The sequence below is a fragment of the Phaeoacremonium minimum genome, assembly GCF_000392275.1.
Source record: "Phaeoacremonium minimum UCRPA7 unplaced genomic scaffold PA7_03_scaffold_561, whole genome shotgun sequence".
Taxonomy (NCBI): domain Eukaryota; kingdom Fungi; phylum Ascomycota; class Sordariomycetes; order Togniniales; family Togniniaceae; genus Phaeoacremonium; species Phaeoacremonium minimum.
In genome coordinates this window covers 23,677-40,784 of record NW_006921463.1, presented here as the reverse complement: position 1 = coordinate 40,784, position 17,108 = coordinate 23,677, and the positions used below count along the sequence as shown (strand labels likewise).

The following is a 17,108-nucleotide window of genomic DNA, read 5'->3' as shown; positions in this document are numbered from 1 at the left end:
CTATGGAGATTGATATCATTCTTGGCTATCCTGTAAGACGAGGTCGAGAACTTGGCCTTGACGTATCGACTATTGAGACAATCTATGTTATCCTGACGGCCATCAACAAAAGGGTTATGGCTGCATGAAGATTTTAGGAGTGCAGCTGTAAATGAACAAGAGAAACATCACATGTTTCTCAATCATAATCGTATCTATCCAAGTCAATAACAAAGATCATCGCGTATTCTTCGTTGTTAGTAGATACACATCACTTGAAAAATGGTGAACGGCTTTGAATAAAATGCGGTTGTAGTGAAATGAAACTATTGCCTTCCCTTTGACAGGGCTCCAATTAGGCTTTCCGCTTCGCCTTCCAGCGACGGCAGATCCGTTGTGTGACGCCACTCCGATGCTTTGCCGATGTTTTTGAAGTCGCAGACCCCTGTCCCTGGTTACCCCATCTATAATCGTGCACATGACCCGGAAACACCGGTCGCCGCTAATTGCAAGATGCCATGCGGAGAAGGTCAAGGTTCGGAGGAAGGGTTGCTCGAGCCGTTCGCGCAGCCTACGGCATACAATAGGGTTGAAAGTCTTACCTTTGATGAATAAAGACGCACTGGGTCGTTTGTATGTTTCCGCAGTCTGCTCAAATAATTCTGTAGCTTACTGCAGCGTTCCCACCCAAAGTAAAAAAGCCACCGAAAACAAACCATGTCTCCACGCAGCACTATCAGGGATGTCATTATTACACCAGTGGCATTCCATGACATGCCCCTGTTGAACAGTGTCGGCGTGCACGAACCATGGGCACTACGCAGCATTATTGAGGTAGTAGCAGATGACACTTACGGCTTGGGCGAATCATACGGAGACTCAATTCATCTTGCTCGCCTCGAAAAGGTTGCCGTAAAAATCAAGGGCCTCTCGGTGTACGACACAAACTTGATTGATAGGATATGTCGTGAATCCCTAGTAGACGACACTACCACTGATGGAGATGGCATGGCCGGCAGTAAGCAACCTATCTTCCGTGGCTCAAATTTTGTCTTTTACGTCTTGGTTTGTGCATGTTAGACGGAGTAGCCTCTGACATATCTGTGCACTCTTTCTGAAAATTCTTCAATTCCCTATTCTCTACGTCCATGAGGCAATTACTGACCACGATATCTTAGTGGTCACTACAGCATCTGTTTCCGATAAAGTCTTCTCACCTTTCGAAGTTGCGTGCCTCGATATACAGGGGAAATTGGCAGGCATCCCGGTGAGCGAGTTGCTCGGTGGGCGTGTCAGGGACAATGTCCAGTATTCAGCTTACCTCTTCTACAAGTGGGCAGGGCACCCAGGAGACTCCGACGATGAGTATGGTGCCGCACTTGACCCCGCTGGTCTTGTGGCACAGGCGCGCAAGATAATAGACGAGTACGGTTTCCAGGCTATCAAGCTCAAGGGCGGTGTCTTCCCGCCGGCTGATGAGGTTGCAGCTATCAAAGCATTGCATGTAGCTTTCCCCGGTGTGCCATTGAGACTTGATCCCAATGCCGCGTGGTCCGTTAAAACTTCCATATGGGTTGCCAAAGAATTGGAAGGCATCATTGAATACCTTGAAGACCCAGCGGGTGAAATTGAGGGCATGGCTGCCGTCGCGGAGCGGGCGTCGATGCCACTGGCTACAAACATGGCTGTAGTAGCCTTCTCTCAACTACCTCCTGCCATCCTACAAAAAGCCGTTCAAGTTGTCTTATCCGATCACCACTTCTGGGGCGGCCTGCGAAAATCCCAAACACTAGCAGCCATCTGCGCGACCTGGGGCATGCGGCTCTCAATGCATTCCAATAGCCATCTGGGCATCTCGCTCGCGGCCATGACTCATCTAGCGGCAGCAACGGTCAATGTCGATTATGCTTGTGACACACATTGGCCATGGAAGCGTCGTGATGAGGACGTCATCGTGGACGGTGACTTAAAGTGGACAAAAGGTGGCGTAGTAGTACCCACAACTCCCGGATTGGGAGTCGAGCTTGACCGAGAGAAACTCGCGCACCTCCACCAGCAATATCTCAAATGTGAGCTTCGAAAGCGCGACGACACGACCTATATGAGAAAGTTTCAACCGGACTTTTCAGCCGCAATCCCTAAGTGGTGAAATGATGAGGCAGCACTTTGGTTCATCGATCTTGTTTACGAACCAGATAATGGACACAGCACTGTTCACTATCAAGAAGAAGGCTTTCTCACTCTTAATATTGTACGATACCGAGCTTATTAGCATACAAATGACGAGAGATATAATCTACAAATCTCTTTATTACTCTAGTGATAACTTGAGGGCTGCTTCCTTTTATCGTTCCCTGTTGATAAATTGAGACAATTTCTTTCGAAGGCTAAATTTTCTGTAACTCAAACGAAACAAAATTTTACCGATCTCAAAAGCCAAGAAAATCTGCAACTTTTATTGAGTACTACCTCTGTCTGTTGATACAAAGATCCATTGGCCAATTCTACGTGGATGCCAAGATATCTCTCGGTTTGTTATTAATGTGATTGATACATGAATCTTTAGAGTGGACCGAAATGAACAAGGCTCTTGAAGCACGTTGATTTGCAGTAACCTACATCCCTTCTGCAAGTGGGCTACACCGAGCTTGCTTAGGCCTTGTCAACAAGGCGACAAACGCGGATGTGCGACGGAAAAGCCATCGGAGGTGGACGGATGTGCTAAACTAGACTACCCCACACCAGTGGAGCAAAGAGAATTCCCCACGGGGAGGCACGAAAGCCGGAATTTGGACAGAGGGAGAGTCTTCACTTCCTACCGCCGATGGAGCACCTCCAAGTGACTGCTGATGATGGATGGTTATCATCCTATTCTTCCTATCTAATGCGGGGAACCCAGCTAGCTCGAGCCATAGCAATGCTGTGCTCTGAATACAGCAGTTTTTCAGTTATAAATACCACATATTGATACTGCCAGAGGTTGGCCGACGGGTCGACTCACTCGCAACACACAAACTCCATTATTAGTTCTTCCCCAATCACTTCAGACACAGCAGGTCGAAATATGGACAAAAAGCACACAGGCCATCGCGGCAATTCGGCTAGGTCAATTCTGATCGGCTTAGCAATTAGCCTTGCAGGGTAAGTTGTTTGATTTAATAGTCGTTGTAGTGCTGCCAGCATTCACAGCCAGCTCAACTAACCCCTCGAACTACTATTAGGTTCATCTACGGTATCGACACAGGTATCATCGCTTCTACTATTGCACAATCTACTTTCAAAACATACATGTATGGCGGACTCACTGCCAATGCCTCGATAACGGGTGGCATCGTTTCCGGTTACTACGCCGGCTCAGCCTTTGGCAGCGGCGGTGCCGCTTACTGCATGGACAAGTTGTCCCGCCGCTGGACACTGCTCTTCGGCTGCTGTGTAAGCATTGTTGGCGCCATTCTACAGACTGCAGCTCAGGGTCCGGCTATGATGATTGTCGGTCGAGCCTTCTCCGGCTTTTCGACTGGCATGGTCTACCCAACTGCCCCTGTCTACCTCGCCGAACTCTCCCCTCCAGAGAACCGCGGCTTTCTGGTCGGCCTGAAGGGGCTTATGAATACACTTGGCTTCTTTGCTTCCGGATGGATCGGCTACGCAGGGTCTTTTGCCGCCGGGCAAGCCCAGTGGCGTATACCTTTGGCCACTCAGATACCGCCTGCACTATTGTTGGCAATTCTTACTATATTCTTGCCCTACTCGCCTCGTTGGCGTGAGTATTCCCACATAAATGACTGCCATACACACAAGAGACGGGATCTAACCATTTTTAATGTATTTTAGTCGCTAAGCGAGAACGATATGACGAAGCCAAGCAGATCATGTACAACCTCCATGGTCACCGTGGGAGAGAGTTCATCGAGACTGAATTCGCCGAAATGTGCAATCAGATTCAACTCGAGGGCAACACTAGCAAGAGGGCCAACTTCGGCAAACTCTTCACCCGCAAGTACATGCGTCGTACTCTCTTGGCCTGTATGACGGTCAACATGATGAAGCTCTCCGGATCCAATATCATTCAGAATTATCAGTCAGTAATGTACAATTCTTTGGGCTACAAGGGCCAGACGGTACTTTTGATCGGTGCCCTGAACGGGTTCATGGCGGTCATTGGACAGATCATCAACGTCTTCTTTGTTGCCGACCACTGGACTCGACGAGTCACTGTCATCACAGGCAGCTTCTGCCTTGCTGTGATTCTAGCAATTTTGACCGGACTGTCGAAGAACTTCACCGATTCGTCCCATCCGGCGGGCTCCCGTGCCGGGGTGGCCTTTGTCTTCCTATTTGCATTTACATATTCGTTCTTCTTTAACAGTGTCAACTGGGTTCTTGTTGCAGAGATCTTTCCTCTTGATCTGCGAGGTGTCGGTGTGGGCTTTGCTGTGTTCACACAGGCATGCACCGCAATCTGGCTATCATACACTGCCTCTATCGCTTTCGAGGAGATCTCTTGGAGGTTTTATTTTGTCTTCATTGCTTGCAACCTATTTGCGGGGACCATCTACTTTTTCTTCCTCCCAGAAACACGTTTTCTGGCTCTCGAAGAGGTTGCTGCCAAGTTTGGTGACGAGGTTGTTGCTCATCCGACACCCAAGGAACTCGACCTGGTCACAGCTGAAGAGACAGCTCCTGCAGCCAATAAGAGCGAGTTGTCATCGGACCATGTTGAGATGTCACGGAACTGAAAATTTGGTTGGCAAGTTTGACATTCAGCTTAACTATGTCCTCGTTTTACTATCAAGTACCTGGAAAAGATCCTACAGTGATAAGCAGCGTGCGCCATTATACTTGTCGTCTTCAATGAATCTTTCCTGTGATGTTTTAACTTGGTCGAATTCTAAATGCTGTGGGGATGATTGCACATAAAAAATATCATTGTTTCCCCGACCCATGGGTCGACACGAACAAAGTTTGCAGGCTCCTCACAATAACATAAGTTAGCCAGTAGAGCATCAGTGACATCCCGTCTCCATGAACTTATATTTATGTACTGTTGTCCGTCCGAGCAACGTGCTCAGCTATTCATTTGACCTTTCTCTAACTCGTGCCTGTTCTTTGATTGCACATTTTGTCGGCTGTAACCAAAGAATAACTCGTCATGAAGACCACAGCGTTTGTGCTTGCAGCCCTGTTCGGGGCGGCGTACGGGCAGGCTGATGCGATCTCTGATTGTGCGGTAGGTCGTGATGCTTATCTCACTACTCGCTTCATGGAACATCCATGCTGAAAAAATCACAGGAAGACTGTACGCTTGACTCTTTGAGCAGCACAAGCTGCTCTTTGAAGGATTATGCTTGCCTATGTGCCGATACGACCTTCTTCGCCACTATCTCTAGTTGTATTTCTTCTTCTTGCACCAAGCAAGAAGCCAGTGGTATTTATCCATCATCCCATTTCGACACCCTTCGAGCTTACTGTTTATTCATTAGATGCGGCTGAATATGCCGAGCAACTGTGTGCTTCTGTGGGTGTTGACCTTCCGTCCTCTACTGAAGGCGCAGTTTCTACCGAATGTGAGACTGCTACTGAGCAGGCATCCATGACAGACATCATGGCATCAGCAACGATATCGCTAGCAAGTCAACCAACTATCGGCATCATGAACGCCACGGCTAGTAAGCCGCATTCTACTCCAGTAGCTACATTCATCGGAGGAGCCGCGACCCTGAACAAAGGTTCGTGGGTGCTAGGTGCATTGGGAGCACTACTGGCTGGAGCTTTGTAAAGGACTGTGAGGAGTGACAAATTTGGGGCGGCCCTTGAGAACCTTGAGAGATGCGGCGAACAGAAAGTTTTGGACGGGCCAGAAAATAAGCAGAGTTCAACAAAGTGTAATAAACACTGATCTATTTCCGTATCATTCGAAAGACAATTCAGTTGACGAGTTTTGCGTAAGTTTGCTTCATTGAGTTGGGAACCATGAACATAACAGCCGTGGCCACACGAATAATTAATTGAATACAACAAGTACATAGTACTGCTGGAATTGTTCGAGGCCGCCGAAACGGCGGGCCTAGTTTAAAACGTGGCGCTCAGAAAGAGGCGTAAAAGCATCCCGAAAACGGGATTGATCATGAATGGGTCACTAACACTAACGTGGCTGCAGTAATCCGGGTCGTTGCAGCAGTGAAAACCCGACTGTTCAGCGGATGTTTTTTAGGTCCGGCACTCTGATCACGGGGCTCATTTGTCATCGATTTGTGCCAAGACAGTCTCTCGAGCAAATGAGAGATGGCGCGGCTGTATCTCGAGACCTGGAAAAGAAATATAAGAAGGGAACGTCGTGCCAATTGGAGATTGATTTGGCCGACTTGATGCCTATGTACGATCTCTAATCATTATTGACTGTTGATTGAATGGAAACCCATTGAATTTCATTGATCGGGTCGAGTATCATCGCGACATGCCCGGCTCTAAAGTCTTAGTCCTCGGCGGCACAGGGCCTGCCGGCATCTGCCTTCTGCGGGAGCTACTGTACCGGAAGCACGAAACGGTGGCATATGTTCGGAATGCCTCCAAGATCCCCGCCGACTTGGCCAGCAACCCACTCCTCGAGGTACGTCTTGCAATGTTGCATGTGGGCAACACAACACACCTATAACCAGCATAGGCGACACTTGTAGTTCACGCTTGTTTCGGGTTACTGACAAGCCTGACAGGTCATTGAAGGTCAGATGGATGACGCGAACAAACTTGATCTTGCGGTTGCAAAGTGTAACATAGTCCTCTCTCTCCTCGGGCCAAATACGTTGCGGCTGCCGGAGCCGTCACCTTATCCCGGCTACTATGCAACGTTATTCCCGCTGATGCGCAAACACTCGGTCAAGCGCATATTAGCGATGAGTACACTGTCAGTCTATGATCCGAAGGATGGAACCTCACTCCTTCGATGGTTTCTCGTTCTTTTTGTGCGTCTCTTTGCGGGATCGGCCTATCGCACCGTGACTGGCATAGCGCGAGTCTTCGAGGAAGAAGCCCAGGGCCTCGACTGGACCGTGTACCGAATCGCGGTCATTCCTGGGGGCCATGACGAGGAAAGCTGGAAAAAAGACCGCGAGGATGGACCGGTGCATGCCGGATATGTTGCGGACCCGGGCTGGCAGATTTATACAAGGAGGGGAGCTCTGGCGAGATGGCTGGTGGACTGTGCTGAAAACGGGTTCGAGCAGTGGTATGGCAAGTTGCCTGCCATTAGCAAGTCCAAAGTCGCCAAGGAGAGAACTGACTGATCGAAGGGTCGCAGCGTGTCCGCTTGTACGTTATATCTATGTGCGAGTAATGTTGGATGCCCTTTTCGACGCTGAACTCTGTACTTTTTTGTTCGTTCTCTATCACTAAACAGTATCAATAGCTGCCTGGCCCGTAGAGTGTGTTCAGGCCATCGGCGGCTAGCCCAAGCTGCTTTGTTTCACAGCTTAGATAGTTGATAGCTCCTTGTTGACAAAAGGACCAAATATCTACGATATGCACATCTTGCACCTGGCTCTGCAGATATCTCAGTCGGACAATACGGTGAGCATCTGTACGCAGATCGGCCCCGATGCCGCAGTGATACGCAGACATCTAGAGTCTGATTGGGTGCGAGACGCATGGCACCGTATTATTCCCGCCCCTGAAGGTGCCCGACCGGGCCTTGCTAAAATGGGCAGCTCAATGGCGCGATATGGACCTGCACCAGCGAGATAGCGGCGGCATCCCGCCCGCATCGGCAGTCGATCGGCGAACCGCGATCCGTCCAACCGCCTACAACGGGCGGGGTCGGTGGATAAGAAATGTCGTCAAGTTTTTCTTCAACAATTGATCTTTTCTTGCTTCTCAAACAACTCGCGGCTGTTCCGGCTTTTGCTCTCTGACGGTTGGATGCTGTGTGAGTAATTAACGCAGATTCCGACGGAGGATAGTTATGGCCGGCGACCGTGATGAGAGAACGCCGTTGCTCAATGGTAACGGCCATTCGAACACAAGTGGCGACACCGGTGCCAACGGCAACCGCAATGGCAACCACCATGAACTTACGAAAGAGACCAAAGAGTCATGGTTGGTGAGAGTTTTTGGACCTCCAAATACCATCAAGATCCTACTCGCCGGGTTTATCATCTCATTGTCCTTCAGCTTCACACAAGGTAGCCCACTCCGTCTATTTTCAACAGGACAATTGCTGATCATTCTAAGTACCAATTTTTTACGTTTTCCATTTGATGGAATGTGATGTCTACTATAGCAATCATCCGCCATTTACTGGCACAGGTGACCGATGTAGTCTGAATGAAATCGCCGCGGGCACTGCCACCCAGTTCTCAATACTTGGAATGAGCACCACCTTCTGCGGCACGTGGAACCTCTTTGTCTCTGGCTGGACGGTCAAGAGATGGGGTCCCAGGTTTGCTCTTGTTCTTCAAACGTTCATCCCGGCCATCCGTGTTGCAACCCAGATCCTTGGCGTCATTGCGGGTGGCAAGTCGGGAATCATCATCATTCAATGCACTCAGCTAATCACAATTCTTGGCGGCCCTGCTGGGTACATTCTTGTCGTGAATACAATTGCTGGAGAGCTTGTCGAGCCAATGCAGCGGACCGCTGTCTTTGGTAGGCTGCAGGGATGCATTATGCTTGGGCAGTCCATTGGATACCTCCTCGGCGGCATGGTGGGAGACCGGTTCGGAATACAGATGCCCTTCCAAGTCGCCTTCTTCCTCTTCTGCCTCTCAAGTCTATATGTTGGTCTCTTTCTCCCCTACATCTCTCCCGACTCGTTGTCCGATGGCAAGAAAGATACCAAGCGGAAAGGCGTGGGTGGCTTTCTGGCTCCCCTTAGGATATTGGCACCTCAGCGCATTCGATACCCCGATGGTCATATTGCAAAGCATTTTGGAGTTTTCTTCCTGTGCTGCGGTGTCTTCCTTGGTGTGCTGGCAACTGGCTATGCGCCCATTCTGATCCAGATGTATGCGACGGCTGTCTTCGAATTCAATCAAGCCGACAACGGCTGGCTAATGTCCGGCAACGCCTTGATGCGGAGTTTCTTCCTCATTTTCATCTTCCCTCGAATCATTGCTTTGGGACGCCGATGGTGGGTGTCTACATCAACTGAGACAGTCTCAACCAAAGACGAGGATCAGAACACTCTCGCTAGAATTCCGTCTCACCCAGAGGAGTTTGATGCACCAATGGGTACCCAATCTGAAGAGGAACCCATTCCCCCAAAACCGGTGCTTGAGGAAGATCGTAGCTCATGTCACTTCGATCTTTTCTTCCTCCGGTGGAGTTTGCTCGTGGATGGTGCTTTAACGGCAGGCGCTGCTTTGGCCCAGAAGCGATGGCACGTCTATTTAGGTACGTATCATCATCTGTCACTGCAAGGCCTCAAGCTCAAACGATGTCTTAGCTGCCTTCCTTCTCCCATTCGGCTCGGGAACGGCCCCGGCTGCCAAGGGAGTCATCACTGAGATGTGTCCTTCTTCTCAAAGGACAGATGCGTTGAACGCCATCACTCTAGTCGAGAATATCGCGAGACTAGCAACCCTCGGCCTGTTCGGGTTCGTTTTCTCAGCACTTGCGGAGATTGGCCAGGAATATCTCACGTTCTTTTGCAATGCGGTGAGTAATCATATGAGCTAAAGTCCCGGAAATGGGTTGACTAATTTATACATTCAGGGTATTGCGGTCATCGGAATGGCTGTTTTGTACTTGTCACGTTTCCCGCCACGAGAAACAACCATGGTAGAAGAATCTCCTAACTCGAACGAACCCATTGAGAACGAGTCTTAGAGACAGGCTCATCGATATAGACTTCAAATCAGCAACTATATATATACCCTAGGAATATAGAGAACTTCGACATGTTGTAGTGTTCAGTCACCATTGCAGTCAGGGAACCGGATCTGATCTGATAACCCCCAGCCTGATACAGAGCGACTCAGATTTTATTCAAATCAAGCTACCGAGTGTATTTGACTGAAGCCACTGACGGATGCCCACCACAGGATCGTTGGATTGCCCGATCAAATCTCACTATAGCTACGACGCAGATGCTGTCGTTATCCTTGTTCTCGTTTTACGTCACGCGAAAAGGCTACTATGGTCGCATCCCACGACTTCTGAAGATACTGGAACACTTCCCATTTAAGAAGAGTTCATGTCTTGCTCCTTAGCGGGAGAACTCAGCGGCTGAGTAGGATGTTCCTTGATTGCCCTAGCAGTCATCTCCTGCATCAGCGAGTCCCAAGACAAGGTGTTCGTGTTCATGGCTCGAGCTAGGCTGTTGTACCATCTCGAATATCGCCCTTTCAATCCATTGATCGTGACCCAGATACACATCTTCTCAGATACCGCACAATCCAGTTCGGTCAACCGTCGGCGAAGGTAGATGACACGAGACTGGTACGCCGCCAGACTGCCAAATTGTGCGCGATCAATATGAGTGAACTCGAGGACGACATCACCAGCCAACGTGTCGGGTGTCTTTGCAATCTCGCGCAAGACAAAATCGAAGTGGTATTTGGGATTTTGGACCTCGGGATCCCAGCCAGCATTTTGTAGGACAGTTCGGACCTTCGAAAGCGAGCTCTTGATAAGCAGATTAGCGGTCGCGCGCTCTCGTTTCCACGCCTTCTGCTTCCTGCTGCCCTCAGGCTCGGGGATATCCTCCATAATGTAGCGCTCGAGCTCTCTGCAGCAGAGAGTACTGGTGAGCATGTCTTTCCACTCGTGGAGGTTGATCGCTCCGACGAGCGCTGGAATGCCCGGGAGATCGAGCGGCGAGCTCTGGGACGAGACTTGACTGGCCATTGCGAAATCTCAGAACTCCTGCCTAAGAGAGCTGGGGAACAGTCAAAGCGTTGCCTGGAGTCGTGTCATATATGTGACCCAAGAGAAATTGGCGGGCTGATATGATGAGAGTGGAAAAAGGTGATATGGTGGTAGGATCAAATGTGATGCAAAACTCAACGACTTCTCGTTGAGCTCATCGTCGGAAAATTTTGTCGAGTTGTTGTGTTTGGGGAAAGGTGAGGGAAGCCTTTCGAGAGGGCTCATTTGGTGACATGGTGCAGAAACTCTTCAACCGACGCAAAGGGCTTCTCGTCTTCGAAGGCATTCTGACTGATCGCGCTGGAGACAATGAGACTAGTAAGGCAGAGGAGAGGCACGGGGGTGTCAGACGCCGAGAATGAAGCCCTATCCACCATTTTGTCAGTCGGACGAATGTGGTGACATGTGGTTCCGTTGATTTCCCGAATATCTTTCAGCAGAGACAAGGTTGCGAGGATGAGCTAAGCCCAATCCAGTGGCATGAGGTCTTTTAGCTAAAGGACCTCATGCCACTGGATTAGGACTAGCCCTTCCCATGCATTGTGCGATATCCAAGAGCCTGGGGCTGGGCTACCATCCTCTGCAGGCAACTAGTGGCACACTCTACTCTTTTGTGAGAGGATTCTAGAAAGATAACCATTCTGACCATCATGCCAAAACTTAGAGATCTCAGAACTAACATCAATTATTGCAAGGTTTTCTTTTCGTCTAGGTTTCTTTCTGCACATTTTTTCAGTGACGTAAAAGTCAACGGCTCATACCAAGGCAAGTTAAACTGATATCACTAGGTACGTCGTAAGTGCCCCTCTTATTGTCCAACAACTCATGAGGTATGGAAAATCTTTTTTGATGTCTCAAATTTAAATCGCAACCTGTGATCTCAGTAGGAAGTAACAGAATGAGATCCGGCTTCACTACTATCTCATACTAGTGAAGTTGAGCAATCACCTTTTCGAAAACTCCGCTATCCAATCCACTCAGATATCCAAAAACACATTCTTAACGATGCTCAAAATCGATACATGTTTGATGACTGTAAACTTTCAGCTTCGTATAAGAGTGGATCCCATTCAGTCACTATCTCAATGGGACAATTGGTTAGGGAGAGCAGGGGTTCATTTCTGTCGTCAGCAAAAGTGATCGACTAATTATGTCCCTATGCGGCACATCCACGATCGGCCAAATGTACCAATCAATTGTCTCAAATTGTATCCATCCAGAGTTTGGTAACGCAACATTAACCAGTTCTAGTAACTCGTCTTTGTAGCGTACTACGCAGTTGTTATTATAATCTATTGACTAATGGCTAGGAGTATACGAGCTACTGCCGTGCCGTAAAGCATAGCTTCTCTACTGAAAGGTGACGAGTATTTAATCACGGGTTCTCTGTGTTTTGACTAGATCCCTTACGCCAAGCACTTATACCTTTATTATATGAGGCTAAGCCTACAACACGATCAAGATACAATGGCGACATTACCTCAGTCTAATTCATTCTACGCGAATGGTGAAAAGCAGCCTTCTTCGAAGGTTGTTGACCCTTGGTCGAAAACTGCTGCTGCATTTGACAAGGTTCTCACACCAGGAACCCTTATGTGTTCTGCAAAGACAGTTGAGATGGTTGAGCAACTATGTCCCATCACACCAGACTCCAACGTCCTTGACATTGGTGCGGGCACGGGCAGCATTACCAGGACCGTACGGCAGAAATATCCTGACACTAGAATCATGGCTACCGACAGCGCTCTTGGAATGGTAGCCAACCTAGATCAACAGAACATACCGGGAGTTGTTACTGCTGTTGCTGACGGGAGAAATCTGGATCGAAATCTTATTCCTGACGGGTCATTCACTCATGCTCTTGCAGGATTAATGATTCAATTCTGTGGTGACGAACAAATATCGGTGTGCAGAGAGCTTTATAGGGCTCTGGTCCCAGGCGGTGCGGCAGCAGTATCCATCAGCTACAATGTTGATATCCCTGAACCCTGGCACAAAGCTTGTGAGCGAGTTGATTCTTCAAGGTATACTCGTGTGCCACTGCATGAGCCCAAGGCTTGGACGACAACGGAGCGAGTGAAAGAGGCAATGCAGAGTGTTGGATTTGTTGATGTACAGGATGCCCAGGTATACATGAGAGGAAATATCGGCTCAGTCGACGAGTACCTCGATTATTGGTTGAACAGCAAGCATCCATTGTTCGCAAAGATGATTGCCGCATGGCAAGGAGATCTTTCAGAAGTACTGCCAACACTGAAGAGCATCTTGGAGAAAGAATATACGATGCCAATGGAACTCGGGGGCATGTCTGGCATTGTCGCTGGAAAGAAACTATCATAACCATGCAATTCCAGAGTAAGCTTCAATTTTATGACTAGAGACTTTAGCTGAGCAAATAAATAATGTTACAGCTGTATGTTGCCAAAAATACCGATACCGTGGGATCAGCACTTCTTGGCAGGGCCAAGAATCTCAGATTGAGTTGAATGCCAAGCAGATCTCTCCAGCCAAGTGATGGAAAACTACCTAGCAGGTTTCAGCAAGACAGCGCTCTGAAACCAGTTGGTGCAGACGCACCCTTGTTTCCCCAGGTGGCGGGGACAATTCCGTAACATCAGCCTCGTTTATGGTCCAAACCTTTCAGCTATCTCCCTGTTTCGTGCAAATCGAGAGAATTTGGAAATCTGGGCCAAGCTTTTCCCGGTCTTGGCTTGCCTCGGAATCTGGACGGAGCCTCAATCTGTTCAGTGAATGGAAAAGAGGCTGTTGCGCACATTCACAGTAGAGAGCTCAAGTATAAATGATGAAGGACTCCCAAACTATCGAATGCATCATTTACTCACCGTGGTGCCTGTCTACATCTGTCTCGTCCGACCATCTTCCGGATATCTCGAACATTTCGCTCGTGGGGCTGTGCCCGTACTTTCTTTCTTCTCTGGTCTGGAACCATTCGCTTCTTCTTTTTCTTTCGCAAGTTTGTTGTCATTCACTCGCCGGAGCGGTTTAGATCGAATTGTTAAACGCCATGTATGCTAAGTGGATCGTTCTCTATGCTTTCACCCTCGCGTGGCTTGCCAACAGTCTCCCGCTCAACATAAACCTTGGTGCTTACTCGCCTGCCCTCGTGGTCGGTGATGGTGCGATATCTTTTGAGGGTGCTGCGGAAGGAGGTGCCGGCGCCGGAGAAGAAGGAGTGGTGGAGACGCCTGGAGGCGAAGCTCCGGAAGCCGAGCCTGAGGCTCCCGTGACGGAAGGTGCTGCATCGGCTTCGGCAGACGCATCAGGGGGTTTAGAGTCGACCGGGACGTCGGACATCCCCGTGGTGGAAGGCGAGGTAAGCAACATCATCCCAGACTCCTCCACATCTCTCACGGCTGACCAGGTCTAAATCAGTAGGACACTACTTTGCCATCAGGACTGTTTGGAATTGGAAGACAGCGGATCCCCGACGCCCGGGCCTAATATTGTGGTGGATTATGTGAAAGTGGTCATGATCCTTCAATGTGTTGAGTTCGTCCATCAGATGGCTGCCTCGGCACAAGGAAGTCAACTTGACTCGGCCGATACAAGGCGTGAAGCAGCAATTCAAACACATTTCCGCATGCCCCCAAGATCTAAGTTGCTTCACTGTGATCTGGACTTGAGACATTATCATGACACGAATAGTAATATTTTGCAGAGCAATACGAGGTACAAATGGGTCACCTCACGCAACAATTGGGGATATCTCATCTAATCGAGACCGTTCCCGGACACTTCCGGGCGAGGAACCGATACATCTACGTTAAGAAGCTTCGAGAATTTGTAAATATTAGTTTCGACATTGTTGGCGGCTGTAATGAGCCTTCTTTGCTTGCCGGCTAGTCTTGCATGCGATATACAGCGCCGTCCCCACAAGCCGCCGCGGCTTATATTGCAGTGGCAACAAGAGTCATGAGGTATATTAACTATGCATTACGCATACGACCGTTATTGTCAAGTGCATGATCTCAAAATGCGGGGAGACTGGCAAGTTATAGAAGTGATGTTATGTTATACACAAGATCTCGCTTGAGCGGCAGTCTTGCGGCTGATCATTAGTGGTGGGCATTTGGTGTACCAATTTATCAAATAATTGTGACAATACCCGTGCTAGCGAATGGCTATGATCCGAGGACGAAAATCTCCGATGGCTCGTGATGATTTGAGATCTAACTCTTCGAGGCAAGCTTGTATGAGCTGGCGGGGGACCTTCAATCATAGCATCACTTTGCTCTCCAAAGGGGCAAAGTACAATCGATAAGCATCGCCCTGCATACCTGTCTGTGTCAGATGGGAAAGGCAAAACAATCGCATTGTATGACGGGCTCTGATGCGGGATTTAGGTATTGTGGAAGTGGTAGAACAGGAAAGCCGAGATGGATAGCGGGATGCGAGGGAGTTCGGACGGCTTTGCCGACCGGCTTGGAGGTCGTTTCCAATTGGCCTGCTTTTTGAGTCTTGAAAGAGGCCACAACAGGTGAGACAGGGAAAGAAGGAAAGTGGATCAAAAGACGACACAGACTTTGGATGAATGCATGGATATCCACGACCGACCAGCCGCGTGTCATTCGTTTTGAAGATGGATGAGCAGTTCGTACGTCAGTTCAGCAAGCAAAGCGAACCTTGGAAGCAAGGCACATGCGTATCGCTGCTTTTCATTCGCAAGCGTCCTGCTAGCCCCTTGCATAGGTCGATGTAGGGCACGGTTCGTTGGTGGTAGCGTGCTCCATTCAGGTGGCTCGTCCCGCTGTGGTGGGTGCGGGCTAGCAAAGGGGAAGAGGCGAACTTGCTGCATACCAGTGCCTTGCCTAGCCTGCTTGTCAACAAGACAACAAGGATTTCCCATAGCTGTCGTGTAAAACCACCCATCACTCGTAGTTGAACTGGACTCAGTTGAGGCCCTAAAGATCGAGGTGGCTCGTGGAATGCGATAGAAGGATCGACAGACAGCACTCCCAAGGCCAATGGAAGGTGTCCCTCAAGGTGTGTGTCAGTCAGTCAGTCAGTCAGTCAGCATGCATGGGCTCGAGATGGGCCATCGTGCTGTGGTGCCGTGACGATCTCGAACTCTGAACAGAGATCCAGTACGGGAAGAATGAGCCCAATGGCCCGTGGGTGAAACAAAGCGTCGCACACCTCGAGTTCGAGGGTCTGCCGTTTGGCTGAGGGTCTGGATCAATCGGATGCCATTGGAAGTGGGCTCGAATGTCGGCTGCGCCTCTGCTGTTGTTCTCATCCCCATGCTGTGCATCCACAGCTAAATGCGAGCTCCACACGCTCCAGTAAGCAAGTATCCTTGGGGTGCGTAGCTCCTTGGTGAACTGTCTCAAGAGGTGCTGAAGTATGTCGTGGACACAGTGTTAAGAAGATGTTTCATCGACGACGAGACCTGACCTGCCCGCCCCCGAAACAAACGACGCACGTCAGCCCTTGGAAGCTCGGGGGATGAGCCCATTGCCTATTGCCCATTTAGCCACGCACAATCAACCCACCAACCTAACACATTACTGCGTAACTTATTAGCAAAATGTGGGTGAGCGAAGGGATGGAGGCTTACTAGAAACACCCCCTAGGGCGTGAACTAAAGTGTCTGAGGACGAATCACCTGCCTCCACCTCTCCTCTTCACCTTTTGGATTGCACCATTTGAATGAGCGTTGCAACACCAAGCACATCCCAGGCCTCTCCCACTCGTTCATACTCAATCAAGGTGGTGTGGTTGTCATCGGTATCTTCGGAAAAGGATACGTTGCCATGAGAGAAAAGGAAGATATGCAATCCTGCCCGGACTTCTTGGAAGAGACACGAAGATACCCGACCATCGAACCATCGACCAACTGTCTGTACCAGTAGTTGTGTGTTCGCTCGCCTGTTTTATGCTACCAACATACGGACCCAACTTTTCCATGGAATGTACTAACCTTAGACTACAAGGAGCATAATCTGCTGCTGAGCTGCACTGATAATATACTCGATAACAATAGACCTGTGGGAAGGGTAAAATCAGGGGATTGGTTGATATAGATACACCAGTCTCTTTATATTCACGCCTCCCCTCCCCCAAAATCCTGCCCTGAAGCGAGCCGAACTTTTGGTGCGGTGGGTGGAGCGGGCTGCTGCTGTGGGTGGCCGGCATCAGCCCCCCTTCTTTCTTTCTTCGAGGCCACTAAAATTCACCAACAGTCCAACGGCTTCTTTCCTACTCCATCTCCGTTCTCCCATCATAAACCTCAACCTCATCATCAG

General features: G+C 49.3%; 3 protein-coding genes across 3 annotated transcripts; 2 read left to right on the top strand and 1 right to left on the bottom strand.

Moving 5' to 3' along the window:
* Positions 1-3,043: 3,043 nt before the first annotated feature.
* On the top strand, positions 3,044-4,718 carry UCRPA7_7972 (putative hexose carrier protein; the record flags this gene model as incomplete). Its single annotated transcript, XM_007920496.1, has 3 exons — positions 3,044-3,120; positions 3,201-3,742; positions 3,814-4,718. The coding sequence occupies 3 exons, from the start codon at positions 3,044-3,046 to the stop codon at positions 4,716-4,718; spliced, it is 1,524 nt and encodes a 507-aa protein (XP_007918687.1).
* A 3,321-nt stretch (positions 4,719-8,039) lies between these two features.
* Positions 8,040-9,801, top strand: UCRPA7_7971 (putative major facilitator superfamily transporter protein; the record flags this gene model as incomplete). The annotated part of the gene is made up of 4 exons (XM_007920493.1): positions 8,040-8,074; positions 8,255-9,366; positions 9,419-9,630; positions 9,688-9,801. The coding sequence occupies 4 exons, from the start codon at positions 8,040-8,042 to the stop codon at positions 9,799-9,801; spliced, it is 1,473 nt and encodes a 490-aa protein (XP_007918684.1).
* A 354-nt stretch (positions 9,802-10,155) lies between these two features.
* UCRPA7_7970 (hypothetical protein) lies at positions 10,156-10,728 on the bottom strand (the record flags this gene model as incomplete). The annotated part of the gene is made up of 1 exon (XM_007920498.1): positions 10,156-10,728. One exon carries the CDS (start codon positions 10,726-10,728, stop codon positions 10,156-10,158), a length of 573 nt encoding a protein of 190 aa, XP_007918689.1.
* Positions 10,729-17,108: the final 6,380 nt, after the last annotated feature.